The sequence below is a fragment of the Zingiber officinale genome, chromosome 3A (genome assembly GCF_018446385.1).
Source record: "Zingiber officinale cultivar Zhangliang chromosome 3A, Zo_v1.1, whole genome shotgun sequence".
Lineage (NCBI taxonomy): Eukaryota > Viridiplantae > Streptophyta > Magnoliopsida > Zingiberales > Zingiberaceae > Zingiber > Zingiber officinale.
Window position 1 is genome coordinate 104,668,553 of NC_055990.1, and position 17,068 is coordinate 104,685,620.

Below are 17,068 nucleotides of genomic sequence, written 5' to 3' on the forward strand. Positions count from 1 at the left end.
AAATTATAAGAGTTCTAACTTGTTAAAATAAATCCACTCAACTTAATCAAAATTATTATATATAAAATACTCTTTTATTAATTTGATTACAATTATTTAAATTTAATTTAAAATTACCTCGACTTATTAAAAATAAGTCAAAACAATTGTCCAAATTATGGTAGTAATAAAAGTGCAAATTTTACGAATGAAATATCTTATTTTCTTATATTTTATAGCGGTAAAGTGCTATTTTTCTGAACTAGAGGGCGAAAAAAATAAAAAGGAATTGTGAAGGAGTAAAATGAAAAATTGGCAGTTTGACTCGGAATTAATAAACTACGGTGCTTGACTGCAGATCCCTCTGCACGACCGCCTTTGAAGAGTGTCGTGAACGGAGCGGAGCCGTGTGCGAGCAAGCTCAACCTGCTATCCGCCGACGATGTCCAGCCGATCTCCGCCATTTTCCTCCCCCCTCCTTCGCCGGCGACATTCCTCCGCCATCGAAGCTGCGCCAGACCCCCCCGTGAAGACGAGTTCGGGGGAATCGAGCGTCGACAGCAGCTCCGATGGGGACGTGAGCCACCGGATCGGAGGAGGAGATGAACGAGAGGACGAGGAGGAGATGGAGCCGATGGATTCTCAGGGAAAAGAGCACGCGGAGGGAGTTGGGAGGAGCGAGGGTTACGAAAACAGTGGAGGGGTGCCAGCCATGTTCTCGTACCGGGCATCGGCTCCAGCACACCGAAGAATCAAGGAAAGCGCTTTAAGCTCCGCTGCCATATTCAAGCAGGTATGCAACCATTTGTGGATTTCTCTGCCATAAAGTCGGCGGCAGCGTCCGACAAAGTCTAAAACACAAGATCAAACGCCATCGTATTTCTTTAAGATGTTTCGGTTGAGTAATTTAGTTTTTGTTTTTCATTATATAGTTTGATTGCATGCAATTGAAGCATACACTGTACGAACTAATCTGTCTAGATTCTTGAGTTTGGATTACCAGTCGCTGTAGACCCGCCCTCACTTGTCGTTCATTATCGTCAATTTATTTATTCACTTATTTTTTTTTCTCTTGAGTTGATTATCTAGCACAGTGATACTCACACGCAAGGTTTTAAAACAAAAAAAAACTTAGCAGCTGATATGTAGTTGACACATTGTATAGCGCATATGGTTGCTCATCATACCAACGATATTACCATGAGTACTGATTTTGCTCACAACAATTTCACCAGAAGTAATGATATGACCACGAAATGATACAGAACATCAATGTGTGTTGTTCTCTCACGAAACATTTGATTTTTAGTGAGGAAAATAATACTGTGACTATCACATAAAACTTGATAATTTTCAAGTCTTCATTGAGTTCACCAAATAATGACTTTAACTAAATGTCTTCCTTACAGGTGTCAGTAATAGCCTGAATTCAGCCCAGACAAATATTTGAAAATTTGTTGAACTTCTCTAATTTTCCTTATCAGGATTTTTCATATATTTACTAATTGCATTGGCTGTATATGATAAATTTAGATGTGAACAAATTATACTGTACATGAGAGATCCCACTGCACTATAGAAAATTAAATGGGGAGAAAGCAGATGAAAGGAGTTGCTAAGGGAGTACTAACAGGATTGACATTCTTCATATTGAAGTTGCAAAGAACTTTCTCAATGTAAGCTTTCTGACTTAGATACAATATACCAACTTTTCTATCTCTCAAAAATCTCCATGCCAAGTATCTTCTTTGGTGCTTCCAAATCTTTCATCTCAAACTCATTGTTGCACTTTGACCTTTTCTATCTCTATTCTTGCTAGTCCAAATACCCATATCCAATAGACTTTAACAAAGTATGACATTCTAAATACTGGTATTTATGAACAGAAACGAATAGTAAAACATGTACTACAAGAAACAGACAGTCTTCTATTGGTCTTTTGTTGTGATATATCCAGGAGATATCTTTTTAGTCAGTTCCTTGTGACATCAATTTAGGAAACTTAATTACTCTCCTTTAGCTCATGTCAGTTATTTCAATATATGTAGTTGAAATGGCATGATCAAGAAATTTTGGTAACTATTACATCCTTCTTCCTTGCTGGGTAACATAAAGAATATCCATATCCAGAGTTTGTATAATGTATTACCTATCCAGTTCAGCCATATGATGTTTTACTTTATGGTCTGATGACTCTAATCCCCCTGGTTTACTTTTAATTTCAATGTCAAAGTCCCTATTTGTTATAGACAGTCCTATTATCATCATTCTTCCATGGGAACGAGTTGTAAATAGCCCCAACACTTATATTGCATAATTGTCATACTCTCTCATCTTGTTAATAAGTTGAATTGCTTTTACTATAAAATTTCTGGATCTGGAAATAGGTTCTGTTCCTTTCTAGCAGTTTGGTGTTTTTTTTTAATCTGTTATCCTTTTTTTGTCATTCAAACTTCTTTCTTATGTTAGAGCCATGCTGGTCTTCTTAACCTGTGTATAGTAGTGCTGATTGCAGTCAATGGGAGGCTTATCATCGAAAACTTGATGAAGGTTGGTTCATTCTTTTTCCTATTCCAAATTTGAACTTTAAATTACTCCTCTCTCCTGTTAGCCTTCAAATGGATGTAAAATTCACAAGAATGAAATAGATTGATATTTGCAACTTGGATCTTGTTGTTTGTGTTTGTTTTTTTGTGTGAATACTTGCACTATCACAACCCAAATGGCTCCTGACCTTAATACTGGGAGAGAATCCACTTGCCACCATGACAGTTCCACTGGCATCACCACCTGTGTTGGCCATTTGTCTATGTGATATTTACAATCACAATCTTGTTGTGTGTCTTCATAATTACCATCTTGTTGTTTGTCTTTGTCTTTGTCTTTTTTCTGTACAAATGCTAGCACAATGTGCAGGAGTAATATATAGATAACTTGATGATGTTGTCTTTTGCAGTATGGTCTACTTATAAGGGCTGGGTTTTGGTTCAGTTCAAAATCATTGAGAGATTGGCCACTTTTGATGTGCTGGTAATTTTTTTATGATGTTGCCTCTAATTCCTAGCACAATTGTGCATTCTACCTGACATCTTCATATTGCCAGCCTTACACTGGCTCTTTTTCCTCTTGGTGCGTTCTTGGTTGAAAAGATGGCATGGAGGAAGTTTATTTCTGCACCAGTAAGTAGGTTCTTAATCTACTTATATCTTAACCATTTTTTATTTGCATCAACTACTAGATTCTTTAGAAACCAAAGTTTCTGTGGTGTAGTTTTGAGCCAGGAAGTTAATTCAGACAAGTGCCCATTTTATTAGCATCAACAACTACTTCTTCATGTACAAAAGTTTGCATTGTATTATTTCCTCTAAGTTATATGGTTTACATTGCCCTATAAATTTGATTAATTATAGTAGATTACATGGGATAATGTGTGCTTAGTACTTGAAGTATTGGCGGAATAATCTAGATTTTCTTGTTGTCTATGCATAGCACTATACTAATGTTTTTTTTTTGTCCAGCTGTGTTATCTTAATTGTATTGCATGAGAACATTTGGAGTACTGAACTTTCAGTACTTGGCAGTATTTAATCTCCAAGACCCTTTTTATATGCTTCTATGCTCTGGTATTTGTATGCATTTTCTTCATGAAGTAATAAGCAATAACAAGACTATGTAGATATGGATGCAAATTCTAATCGGAATAATTAGTTTGAGTCAATGGGTAGAATTTTATTCTCATGAAAGTCCAATGCCACACTTTTTTCATCTAATTTCGAGCCAACTAAGCAATAGATTACTTGGGCAGTGTGGGTTAAATTATAGTGCTAGATGATTCATGACCACATGATTATAGGAAAGTGAAGTTTCATCTTACATTGGAGGCTTAATATCTGCAGCTTTAGAGTGTCAAACAAGGTACACAGGTTGAAGGATGCAATTTCCACGATGGGTGGTTTAGGCATTGACAAATCCTATGTGCTTGAGTTCTGATCAAGGAATTATACTTCTATGCACCTGAGTTCTGATCAAGGATAAAATATTTTTTTTATATGTTTTGGTGAAAACAGGTCCATATTTGACAGTGCTCATTTGGGTGATACCATGCTGGACTTGTATAATGCATTAATACTTAATAGTTTTTGACAGTGTTCATTTGCATAACATAGATACCACATGGGACTTGTATAATGCAACAATAGTTTTTTGTAGTCTAGGTCCAAGATTAGTAGCTTTGTGTATTGCAGGCTCTAATTCCTTGATGCTTCACTCTGCTTTTCGTTGCACTTTCTAAAGTTGGACTTTTTAAAGTTATTTTCTCCGTTAGCTTCCATCTGGTTGTTTATTATGCATTCCTTTGCATAGTTTTGTGCCACTTATCCTCTTTGATTATATGCAGCTAGTGATCACTCTTCATCTGATGATTACGACGTCTGCCATTTTCTATCCAGTTTTTGTAATTCTTAGGTAAGCGTTCTCTAGTCATGCTGTTTCTTGTTTAGTGATTACTTAGGGTTGCAATTCAATTTCAATGGTTGCAGTATAAAGTCGATGAATCACTGGTTTAGACATTCTGCAATCTACACAACTCTAACTGAAATTCCTCTAGGACTATGGATAACATGCTAAAAATATAATTATCCTGATTTTCTTTTACACATATATTATCCAAACAAAACATAATCATTATATATTTTTTAGTCATCCAATGTGTAGTCAATTGCATTATGACAACAACATTACAAATACCATAATGCTTATGATGTAGAACATAAATGTTAGAATAGGATTGCTTGATGCCAAAGCCTAAAGGGGAGTTAGATACCTGTCCCATGATTCACCATCAAAATATTTGAATCCCACTTTGTAACCACTAGATGCAAGGAGGGAATAACATAATAGGATTTTCTCACCAGAAAACTCTACCCAGAAGGGTCCGATATTCATTAAGGCTGACAATTCTGTAAAGGATAATGAAACTAACCTTTAATTATACTGGAGACTGATGGCCTTTTTACAGAGATAGAAGTTATATTATGCCATGAAGGAGAAGTAGAAGTTTTTAACCTCATTTCCCGTTTTTTTTCTCTAATTTAAATAATTCCTAATAGTTGAGTACAAATTGGTTTGGACAAATACATTGGGGATATTTTTGATGCATTGCATCATTTAGATGGTTCTTATCTCCATTTGGATATTTTGTAGGGAGTGTTATTTTCTGAGATCCAAAATTTATTGCTAAACAACTTGAATTATTTTCAAACAATTCAATTTGGAATTCAAAATTTAAAATTTGAATCTTATTCTAATCTGTGCCATCAATACTTAAGAGGCTACTGATTCTCTTCTCTGGGAGGAAACGTTCTTGATATTAGATATTCCCAAAAAAGGTGTGGCAAATCTAATTTATGATAAGAATGCAAGCTCCATGTTTCTTTTACACATTGAATATAATTTGCAAGCTAATCTTATTGTTGAAAATTGAAATCAAAATTTCCTGATGTTGCTTCAATATAACTAGTAGGGTCTGATACATAATTCTTAAATAATGTTCAGAAATATTCTTGTTTTTAAAGAATAGTTCCCTTAACATTTCATAAATAGTATCTTGTTCTCTTTAGATTGTGGACATATTTATATTCTGGAAAAATTTCAGACAATTGCCATTAGATTCATTGTTGTAGATTAAATAATCATATAATTCTGCCCAATTTTATTGTATAAAGTTCTCTATCAAATGCTTTTTAAGTTACTGACGCAAATGTGTTTTCAGGTGTGATTCTGCAGTTTTATCTGGCTTCTTGTTAATGTTCATCGCCAGTATTGTATGGTTGAAGCTTGTGTCATATGCACATACAAATTATGATATACGGATGCTTTCTAGATCAGTTGATAAGGTAATCTATCTTTTTTCAGCTTAAAACGGCAACTAGGAAATTCAGTTGTTGAGCTACCGTGATAGTACTTTTATTTTAAATTGCATCTGATTTTGAATTTTGTTATCAAGTAGCACTATCTACTTTGTGTTGGGGTTGCAAGATTGCAAACATAGTCCCACATTGAAAACACATAGGAAAGATCATGAGTTTATAAGAGAAAAAATATCTTCATTGGTATGAGGCTTTTTGGGTAGAGCCCAAGAGTAAAACCATGAGGACTTAGGCCCAAAGTGGACAATATCATACCATTGTGGAGATATCTAAATTCTTTTCGATCCTACAATTGGTATTAGAGCCCGGACTGTCAAAAAGTTTAACCGCCGACTGTGCAATGTGGGTACAATATTGACCTTGAACAAAGAAAGTGGGGGCTCCTATGGAAGCCTATGGTTCTTTGTGTGTGTGTGTGGGGGGGGGGGAGATTGTTGGGGTTGCAAATATATATCATATGAAAAATGCAAAACTGTAAGGAGCAGTATATAAAGTGCAATAAATGCAGTCAGTGCATATGATGCAACATGTCCTGGTCACCCCTGACGCCAGTCAGCCGTCTCACACACGATGGTGAGACAGAGTGGGTAGGGCTGTGCCATCACTACTCCAGAGACAATCCAGAAGAGGGATCCCTGTCCTGCTACCACGTTGCGTCACACTACCCATGAGTGGACCAACGGAGCCCTTGACAGAGCAACCTGCTGCAACACACCCTGCCTGATAAAAACCACTAACCCATGAGTGGTTGTGTGTGCAGTTCCATGTAACTAGCGATGTGCTCAACAATAATGGAGCAAACACTAAGCATGGAAATATCTTGATCCTATCCACCTCTACATAATGTGTACCAAAAAGGTATATGGATCAAATAGAATATCCTAGGTACACAGGTCAGGTAAAATAAGTCAATGTCCTGAACATAATCAGGCATGGTATGCCATTACCTTAAGGACATAAATAATCAAAGGAACATGAATGCAAAGTAGGTAATAAATACAACATGCTCAGGTAATAGATAATGACATACCAATGCAGAAATGAACATAAATATTACTACTCGTTAAATATTAGTATGCATATCAAATGACAATATCTTAAAAGATAAGTCAAAGTACCCGCCTCCAATAAGAGGATCGTATCCGAAATAGATCCCTCGTCGAGACACCGTCTCGAATCAAAGTCCTGTAATATCAAACATATAATTTTAGCTAATTCCGATTTGTAACTAGCTAAACAAAATCCTAGTCCGATTTATGATTCGGCTCAAATTAATGCTACTGACCCTACAAATTTTCTTTTTGCAACAAAACCTAACAATTAACCAAAAGCGTATCACCACTACTTTAGATCCGAATTCCCCCATCATATAGGATTAGGCTAACCATGAAACACACTACAAAACTCACCCGAAACCGATGCCTCAGCCGCTGATCCAATCCTGAAGAACTCCCTGTCGAAATTTGAAGAAGCTGCTGCGGAAACAACAGTGACAGATACCACTGTGATCAGCCAACAACTCATACAAGCATCCCAATTAAAGTCCAATACCCAAATCTGCCCTACCTGAATCGGTGCCCCTTGTTCCCTCTTGCCGGCGACTTCTGGACAAAGAAAGAAGAAGGCCCGGTGATGAGTCTAGGGCACGGGAGGTGAGACTAGGTCTTGGCTCCCTCGTGCAGAGGGTGAGGTTGCTTTGGTGCGAGGCGATGGTGGTCGATCGGCGCCAGCGCTCGCGAAGTGGCGGAGCACTGGTGGCGCGAGGCGGCTGTGAGAGACGACCGCTCCTCCTATTGCGGCCGCAACCTGCTCTGAGCCAGTGGTGTCCAATCACTTCGTGGTTGCCGGCACTAACGCCCGATGAGCGGTGGTCGACAGATCGGTGTTGGCACGATGGGATCTCTGCGGCGCTGGCACGATGGGGCAGAGGAGGGGTTCAGGCAGTGGCGAGAAGAAGCGAGACCCTTGGCTGAGGGGTTTTGTACGCGGGGGAGAAAGGAACCGTCGCGTGCGGCGCCGGTTAGGAAAAAGGAGATCAGGCGTGAGAGGAGAAGGGGCTCGACGCGAGGAGGTTAGGGCACGGGCACGGGTTTGGCGGGGGAGAAAAGAAAAAGAAAATAAAAAGGAAAAGAAAAAAAACAAACTTTTCCTCGTTTAAATGGGGTACCTTAAATAGGCTTTCCCGGGGCCCAATATTTGATCCCCTTAAACTCGTCATATGAAATCCGAAAAATTCTCAGAAAATTTCTAAAAATTCCGGAAAATTCCCTTATGGTTATTCGCCCTTTTTTTTCGGTATTTTACAATAAGAGAAAAGATATCTCCATTGGTATAAGACCTTTTGGGTAGAGCCCAAGAGTAAAACCATGAGGGTAAAGTAGACAATATCATACAATTGTGGAGATATCTAAATTCTTTTCGATCCTACACTTTGTTCTTGTAAAACAATGCCTGAAACATTGAATTATGATCCTGGTTGAGAACTTGATTTGAGAGCAATGATGCATATTGGTGCCTTGATAGCTTTGGTTGTTCTCATAAAATACAACCATTGATTTGGTGCACAGTTGGCATCACCAGTGTTTTTTCTGGTAATACACCAAAAACATTTAGTGGGATTTTAGACATATATGGCACTATTGAGAACTTAAGGGGAAATAATTTGACGCATACCTTATATTAGGAATTGGATTGGTATCTGATGTCTGAAGCCTCAATTGGACCAATCAATGTTGTAGATTTATTGGACCGAGGCGCAACCTTTTTTATTTTTTTTTTCACTTGGTTCTTTTACAATGTGGATGTTTTTTTTATGAAGTCTGTGCTTTTATGGGTGAAGTTGGTCTAATCTGTATAGAGGCACTGCTTTATACAGTTTCTTTTCATTTCTGCAGAGGCAAAACTCAGTGATTTTCTGTCTCTCTCTCTTTTTTTTTTTTCCAACTTGTAACTTCTTTTAATTGCTTGTGTGTGATGAAATTTTGGCTCAACTAGTTAACATTTTTGCTATTCATATGACAATTTGTCTCTTTATCTTTAGGAGGGTGTGTCTTCTAATTTTTCAGGTCTCAATGTTGAGGAAGGTGTTAGCTTGAAACAGATAGTATATTTTATGGTTGCTCCAACACTTTGCTTCCAGGTATTTTTATTGGCCATTCATTAATGAATGCCAAAGAGCTAATTTCCCCTCGTGGTGCAATATAATTTCAACTTTTCACTTTTCAAAATACCTCGCGTCAAGAACTGGATGCATGTGTTAAAAATGCACACCCAGAAAAGGGATTCATACCACTGATTGAATTATTCAAAAAACCTTTTCTGGTTATGGGAAATACAAAAACAAATTCGTTTGCCTTACAAATTTCAAGTGTGCTGCATTTGCCCCCTCTCAAATTTTAGATAAACAAGTTTCCATCTTGAGAGTTGGAGTAATGGTCTCAGTTTGCAGTAAATGCTGATATCATGCAATATGAAAATTTTCTGCTTTACTTCCTAATGATGACAATACCTGCATTGTTTCAGCAAATAGTTTAGTGTAGCTGTCCTGCTTTGGTTGATTCTTCAATGCATACAACTTAAAAGGATTCCCTTGTGCATTTTTTCATGGATTCTACTTATGATTTTCTCTTTACTTGCTTAATTTCATTTACTTTTGGTCCTCCATGGCTCCATTCCGGTGGAATGTTTTTGTTGATGTTTCATATGATTCTCATATTGTGCAGCAAAGCTATCCTCGTACCATGTCCATTAGAAAGGGTTGGGTGATGGGTCAACTTATTAAGTGGATGATTTGTACAGGTTTGATGGGCTTTATCATCGAACAAGTAAGTACCCATTTTATCACTGGATTCAGGTTGCTGATACTTGCTATTACCTGACTTTTTTCTCTCTCTCTCTTGCAGTACATAAATCCACTTGTCAAGAATTCTCAACACCCCTTAAAAGGGAATTTTCTTTATGCCATTGAGAGAGTCTTGAAGTTGTCAATTCCAACTTTATATGTGTGGCTTTGTATGTTTTATGGATTTTTCCATCTATGGTAAGTCATCAACATTAGTTCATTTAAGTGATTCTAGGGGTTGGTTTTAAAGTGCCATGAAATACTACCATTTTTTACTTTCCAAGAAGAAAAGTCTAGCAAGGAAAAAAAATCAAATTGTAGAAATGGAAAAGATGGAAAAAAAATTCTTCTTTGTGAAAATGTTTTCATTTCATTAGGTGCCACCTGTTTTACTATTTAATAATTTATTGAATACCGGTAAGAGAATGCTTATTTTAAGTTTTTGGCAAATTCATTCTTAAGTTGTCTTTTACAATAAAGAATATTTTGGAACTCATCAAATGGATGCTCCATTTTGATTTTTATAAAAAATGTGCCTCATGAATGCCCATTATACTCATTTTATCTGAAACTGAACAGCACTAGTCACTTTTGCCGGTTTGAGGTAAAATTCATTCTAATTTTTCCTGTAGCTTTAGACACCTTAATTAAGCAAGCAAAATTTCCATGTACATCTGAATTTGTCAGACTAACAGAAGTTAACATTTTCAATGGAATTGTTCATTTTTGTTAATTTGAAACAAAACATTTCCTAACTCCATCTATGAATCAAACAATTTGGAATGTGAGCATTTGCATACATTTTCATTGAAATTAGAAATATTTTTACCTCAAACTGGTAAAAGTGAATAGAAATAGTTCACTTTTAATTTGAATGATCTTTACCTCAAACTGGCAACAGTGAAATTATTCATTTTTGAATATATCAAGATAAAGAGGGAGAGGCATCTGATACACATATTAGAGGTGGTGGAATATGATAATAATAAAATAGTGGCATTTTTTGATGGTTATGAAAATAAAGAGCACCATTTTTATTTTTTTCCACCAAATACTTCAACAACAACAACAACAACAACCAAGCCTCCAACAAAGATGAATATTTATTTCAAGAACTAAAGAATTTTCTTCTTTTTTCAGGTTAAATATTCTGGCTGAGCTCCTTCGATTTGGTGATCGTGAGTTTTACAAAGATTGGTGGAATGCTAAAACAGTTGAAGAGGTAGGAGAAAGTTAAAGAGGGTCATCCTTTTTTTCCAAATGGTTCAGTCCTTTTTAGACAATAGAAGTAAATTAGTATTGGCAATCTTTGACTGGTTTCTTCTTTTTTGTGCATGACTTCATCGGACCTACACCAGTATTGGAGAATGTGGAACATGGTATCTTCTTTGCTTGATCTCCCTAAGTCTATGCATGATGACTGAAAGGGACACTATTTTATATAAAATTCTTTGATCCTCTGTTGGTTCTCGGTAGTTCACAGTTCATGTTAGATGAGCATTGTTTTGCATTTCAAGAGTGTTAATTGCTCTTCATTTTATTTTGGCACATTTTGAGGTTTTTTTTTAAAGTTACACACTTGAAGGTTCACACAATGCAATTTTGAGATTACTGCTGCTACCATTGCATATTCTACTTTATAGTGTGCTCTGAGAATTCTTGTTTTTGTATTGTTTTTTTTTACTTCCATGAAGTATAATTATCATAAGACTTTAAAGGGAAATGTTTTCTAGATCATGCATTTTGTCTCTTACAGCCTGTCCATAAATGGATCATACGCCATGTGTACTTTCCTTGCTTGCGAAATGGCATGTCAAAGGTAATGTTTCTATTCTTTGCTAAATATGATATGCCTCGTTTGTTATACTTAAGCTTGTTTAACATTTAGAAATTCCATAGAAATTTCACCAAATGTTTTTTTTTTTTTGTGTGAATCTTTTGCTTATGCTTTTCTTATTGACTTAATACAAGACCTGAATTTACATGGTACGTTTTGTATGTTTTGGATTTAGAGTACTAATAGGGTTTTATGGTGGTGTTAGTCTCTTCTCGCTATTTTTGGTTTAGGGTCTTTACATTATGCATACAATTACCCTTATCATGCAATACAATATTTTCTTTCTCTAATTTTCTTACAGTACCAGAGCCCTTTAGAAGGGGTTTAGATCCCCTTAGGGGGAGGCCAGCCTTATGACCTCCACTCATCCAATCCATCTTCCTCTCCTGCTGTAACTTTCTGTCAATCCATCTTCATCTCTTGCTGTGATTCCCATCTCTCCATAAGAATTTTGCCTGTGCCACCTGATTTCCCTTGAACAAGTTCATGGATGCCCTCAACCTGCGTGCTTCTTGCATCTGCTGCTCCAGCGAATCATTATGAACATCTACATGAGCCATCTGCGTTCTACTTGCATCTACTGCTCTAGCGAGTCCTCCATCGTGAACTTTTGCATGGGTCACCACCTCTTTGCTAGCAGCTCCAACATATGAAAGCTTGGATTGGATTCACCTTCATCATCTTTTCTGCACGTGACTCAAGGATCCCAGCAACTCATGCACGTGGAAGGACCTGATGATTAGAATCACACCATGCTGACACCCACCATCCATTCCTAATTTTTGGAGCTCATGCTCAGTGATGCTGATTGGTGAAGGAATGGCTTACTTATCTCATCCACTCAAGCACGAACTTGAAGCCCATACTTGTATCTTTCCAAGGTTTGCATCAAATGAAGGAATGGGGTGCATGCTATTCAGGTTTCACATGGATTGAATTGTCTTAGGAAGCACAGCTAGAAAGGAATATCTGCTATAAATCTACCTCTTCCTCTGCTAACCATGAAAATCCAACCTCTATTTTTTTTTTTGTCAAAGGGGAGTCCTTGGCCGTTTGTTTTCCTTTAGCTACTTATAGCAGAGACTATTTTTGCTCATTTGGTTCCTTCTTGTAGCACATCCTATTGTATCTTATTTATGTGCTGCATATCCACCACCTAATATCTAGTGAAGATCTCAATAAATAAAATGCCCTATACTCATTTTGCTACATTTAGCTAATGGTCAAATTTTGTTAGCCATCTTTCCTCCAGGACCCCTTGAGTGATTCATTGCTTTTTCGCATCTATTTATTACGCATTGATGCCATTGTCGATTTAGGGAAAAATGCATTCTAAAGGTTAGTTCCTGAGACCCCTTTGTATTCTGGTTCCACTTCATCCCTTTGTCTCTTTATCATCTCTCTCTTTCTCAGTATGTTAATTATCTATGCTCTAGTTTGAAGGGGATTGTTAAAGATATCGAGTTATTTTAGTATTGATAGGGTAATTGATTGAGTTGGTATACTCTCACATTGGTATTTGTCTTTTATATATAGCTTCTAATGGTTGTCTTCTGAATATATACAATACATCTACTTTCCACAAAATTTTCAATATGCATCCTTAAGAAAAGTATGCTTATCATTAGTAATGTGAACCATCTTTGAGTAACTTTTCCCCCCTTTGTTCTCTGTTTCTGTTCCTTTATTTCTTTCATGTAGTTCTTCAATGAAGAAAAAATAAATAAATACTCCCTGCAATAAGGATGGTAGGTTGTATTTTGTCCAGAAATGCCAGATGACAGAAATATCAAATCTACACTGTGCATGACTAACTCATACCTTGTAAAGGAATTGTAACATAAAGACTGAATATATAATATTTAGAACAACATCTTCTCTTTACTATAGTGTTTTATGTTTTACGATCTGTGAATCACAAAATGTTTTCTTGGGGCCTCAAGTCCTTTGCAGCTATTGGTTTTCTTATCTTTTCTTAATATTTTATTGCAGGGAGTTGCTATTTTGATTTCCTTCTTTGTTTCTGCCATATTCCATGAGGTATTCTATTTACGAATATTGCTACATGTTGACATGTGAATTTCTGCTCTAGAAGTTGTTTCTGGATATCATGTTTTATTGTCAACTGTGGAACATCCTATCAAAGGAACGTTTCAACTTTGTGTAATGGTGACCATTTGTTCTAGTTTGTTGCAACCTTAGTTCAGGATTTCATGATACAAGGGGTTGACAATTCATGGCATGTAGGATAGATGAAAATTGGATTGACCATGCTAAGATCAATAGGCAGAATTTGGCACCCTGAATGAGTATCATATAGTAAGTCAAAATGGACTTGCATGTTAGTCTTTAGTTTATTTCTCTCAATAATTGTGTTTAAGCTAGCTTTTTGTGATTCTGTTAATTCTCTCACATTCCTTTTTAATCTTACTTTGGGATGTGTTTTTTAAATGGTGATTGTAATTTTGTCCATAACTATATTGTCTCAAAGTTTCAAATTTGATTAGCTTCTTCTTTTTTTCCCCTAACTCATTATCTGCTTCACAAAATTCATGTTCATTACTGTTCCATGCGATATATTCTAACATTAGGCAGCCGTTTCTGCATTTCCTCCACCTTCCTAATCATGTTCTATAACAATTCCATGTTCACAGCTGTGCGTTGCTGTTCCATGCCACATATTCAAGTTGTGGGCATTTTTAGGGATATTGTTGCAGGTATATGTCGGTACTATCAATCGAAACTTCTCAAACTTGCTTTACTCCCAAGTGCTTTTTATATTTGTCAGGCATTAATATTGTAATTTGGTATATCATAGTGCGACTAAAATAGGCATGGTTAATTGCCCAAATTGAATGGTGGGTAAAAATGGGCATTTGCCCCTTTAGGTTCAAAGGTGAACCTCCACCCTATTAAGACAAAAGGAGAAAAAGAAAGAGACAAAACTGTGACAGTTCCATTAGTTCATGCATGGTCTGGAAGATTCTTCAAAAATTTTCAATTTTCCACCAGTTAATATTATGTGATTCAGACATGAATACTTGGCTACAAAGTGCACAAATAACAATTATAATATTAGGCTTTATAGTCTGAATGGTCCTTTTCGAAACAAAATCATCTTCAATGCCTTTAATTAACATTGTTTCTTTTTCACATACTTCATTCCTTCACATCAATTTCAGCAATTGGTTTGCACTAGAAGATATCTTCATACCCTATGCAAAGTTTTTTTAGTGTGGTTGAGCATATAACACATCGTGAGGCGCAGTTGATCACTTTGTTGATGATTTTTTTTTCTGTGCAAAACTGAACTATCTTGCAGAATTGCATCAGTCACATATTTTAGTTGTAGATACTGCTTCAAGTTGCACTGGGGATATTTTCTCACAAAAATACATTCAGAGCACTTTTAAAGCTTCATATTTTTCTTGATCCTTTCATCTTCGTATTAGTGCAGTTGGATGCTAAGCTATAATTATTTCAAACTACATGGATTATATGGTTGCGGCTAAAGGAGAAAAATGGGAGGATACAATGTGTCGAAAATCCTCGTCTTAGATCTTCATACTAGTTATCCTTTGTTCATGTAAGAAAGCATACCTTCCATCACACGGGATGGATACTGGAGGATAACTTATCTCACTCGCGAGTCATTACAATATAACTCAACTCTTTCTATATTATATCGATCAGTTACTAGCCTTACCTCATCAAAGATGCCCAATCGAATATGTTTATCATTTATTCCAAATAAATGTGTATCATTAACATGTTACTTGAAGATGGATCCTCATCTAGCCTGAATGCTCTGTTTGTCTCGACAGATTCCGTTGGTCATCCTGACAAACTACCTCCAGAATAAATTCAGAAATTCCATGGTAATCTGTCTCTCCTTTATGATATTAGAAGAAAACCTTCATTTACTTTTTTTCCTTTTTTACCATTTATGATTATGATTTTGCAAAGAATGAGATGATCCAATACTGATCGACTCTACGTTACTACACTGTCCAGGTTGGGAACATGATCTTTTGGTTTTTCTTCTGCATTCTCGGACAGCCAATGTGTATACTCTTGTACTACCACGATGTGATGAACAGGAAGATGAGGGATTGATCACTCTACCATGTTTACCTTTTTAAAATGTAAAGGATGCAAAAACATAGCACACTTACCTATCGGAACAAGCTTACTGATCGGAGCTTGTTCTATGAGGTCGATCCTACAGTGAAGAAGACACCACCTCCGGAGATCTTTGTCGAAGGGGTTACAGAAGAATTTGCACTTGCACTCTATATGTTGTGGATGAATGATTCAACTAAAAAAGGTTTGACTTTAAAATCCTCCTAAGCCTGGAATCAAGCTACATGCCATTAATAGTTGATCCATAATTTAGTGTGTTCCATTTATCCATGGTCCATTTTAGGGTTTGTTTAACTTCCCATTCCACAAACCACATGATTCATCATTTGGATTCTCTTTTACATGTTATGGATCATTAAAGGTGGAGCCACACTTGCATTTCCAACTCTTAGGCTCACAGTTAGTTAGCATACTGTAATTGATTCATTGCAGCAAAACTGTAATTGATTCATGTTTGACTAGAGCCGAGCAATGTTTGACTAGAGTGGAGCAGTCGGTTAAAAATTGAATTGATTAAATCTAAATTAGGTTAATTGAATTTATTTTGGACAAACTGGTCAAATTTTATCTCAAAAATTAAATAAATCAAATCAATAAAAAAATTAATTAATTAGGTAATTAACGGACTGCTATTGAATGGAATTGGGAATTGATGATTTTAATGGATTCTTTTAAAACTGATTTAGATATAATAGTCAGTCGCAAGTGGTAAAAGGTGAAATCATCGATCAATTTAGATTCTTTTCAGTGGGCAAAATGAGGGAGGGGAAGATGTTTTTTTTTTAATTTTAAAATTTTGATATTTTAGAAAAAAAAAAATGCTCTTTCGCTATTTAATGAAAACAACATGAATAATTATAGTTAAAAAATAAAATAAAACAAAATAAGCGTTGGATAACAAGAATTGTAAAAACTAAACTAGAAATTAAATCAGAAAAGCATTGGATAATTATAATCATAAAAATTAAAGAAAAAAGGCGGATTTTATTTATCAAATTACATATTAATTTGAGAACTAACCCGAGCTAACGGAGTTGGACTTACCCTAATTAATAATAAAATTTTATTAAGAAAAATCATACCTGTAGATAAACCAATACAAATATTTCTAATTTGCAACTTTTAAAAATATTAATCAAACAGAAGTTTATAATTTTTATCTTACTATTCATTTTTTAAAAAATCCGGCAGTAAATTTAAATAAATCCTAATCGCAAAAATAATCTCTTGCATTAAAATTGCATATAATAAATCCGATCCCATTCTTCCGACCTCACATTTACAAAAATTTCATACACCGAACCACCTTTTTATTCATTATTTTATTAAAATTGTAAAAAC

The 17,068-nt window shown here is 35.9% G+C and overlaps 1 protein-coding gene across 1 annotated transcript; it reads left to right on the forward strand.

Annotated features, from left to right (window-relative positions):
• Nucleotides 1–349: 349 nt before the first annotated feature.
• LOC122052214 (diacylglycerol O-acyltransferase 1-2-like) lies at nucleotides 350–16,068 on the forward strand. Its single transcript, XM_042613637.1, has 16 exons — nucleotides 350–772; nucleotides 2,449–2,529; nucleotides 2,936–3,009; nucleotides 3,083–3,158; nucleotides 4,376–4,443; nucleotides 5,750–5,873; nucleotides 8,947–9,045; nucleotides 9,629–9,730; nucleotides 9,809–9,945; nucleotides 10,888–10,969; nucleotides 11,106–11,126; nucleotides 11,504–11,566; nucleotides 13,577–13,624; nucleotides 14,239–14,301; nucleotides 15,409–15,462; nucleotides 15,599–16,068. The coding sequence occupies exons 1-16, from the start codon at nucleotides 422–424 to the stop codon at nucleotides 15,698–15,700; spliced, it is 1,545 nt and encodes a 514-aa protein (XP_042469571.1). The 5' UTR covers nucleotides 350–421; the 3' UTR covers nucleotides 15,701–16,068.
• Nucleotides 16,069–17,068: the final 1,000 nt, after the last annotated feature.

What these genes read in the sequence shown, in the direction of transcription:
- LOC122052214 (XM_042613637.1), top strand. Translation starts at nt 422, where the DNA reads ATGTCCAGCCGATCTCCGCCATTTTCCTCCCCCCTCCTTCGCCGGCGA. An exon ending in GGAAGTTTATTTCTGCACCA is followed by an intron (nt 3,159 to 4,375) that starts GTAAGTAGGTTC and finishes GATTATATGCAG; the next exon opens with CTAGTGATCACTCTTCATCT. An exon ending in CCAGTTTTTGTAATTCTTAG is followed by an intron (nt 4,444 to 5,749) that starts GTAAGCGTTCTC and finishes ATGTGTTTTCAG; the next exon opens with GTGTGATTCTGCAGTTTTAT.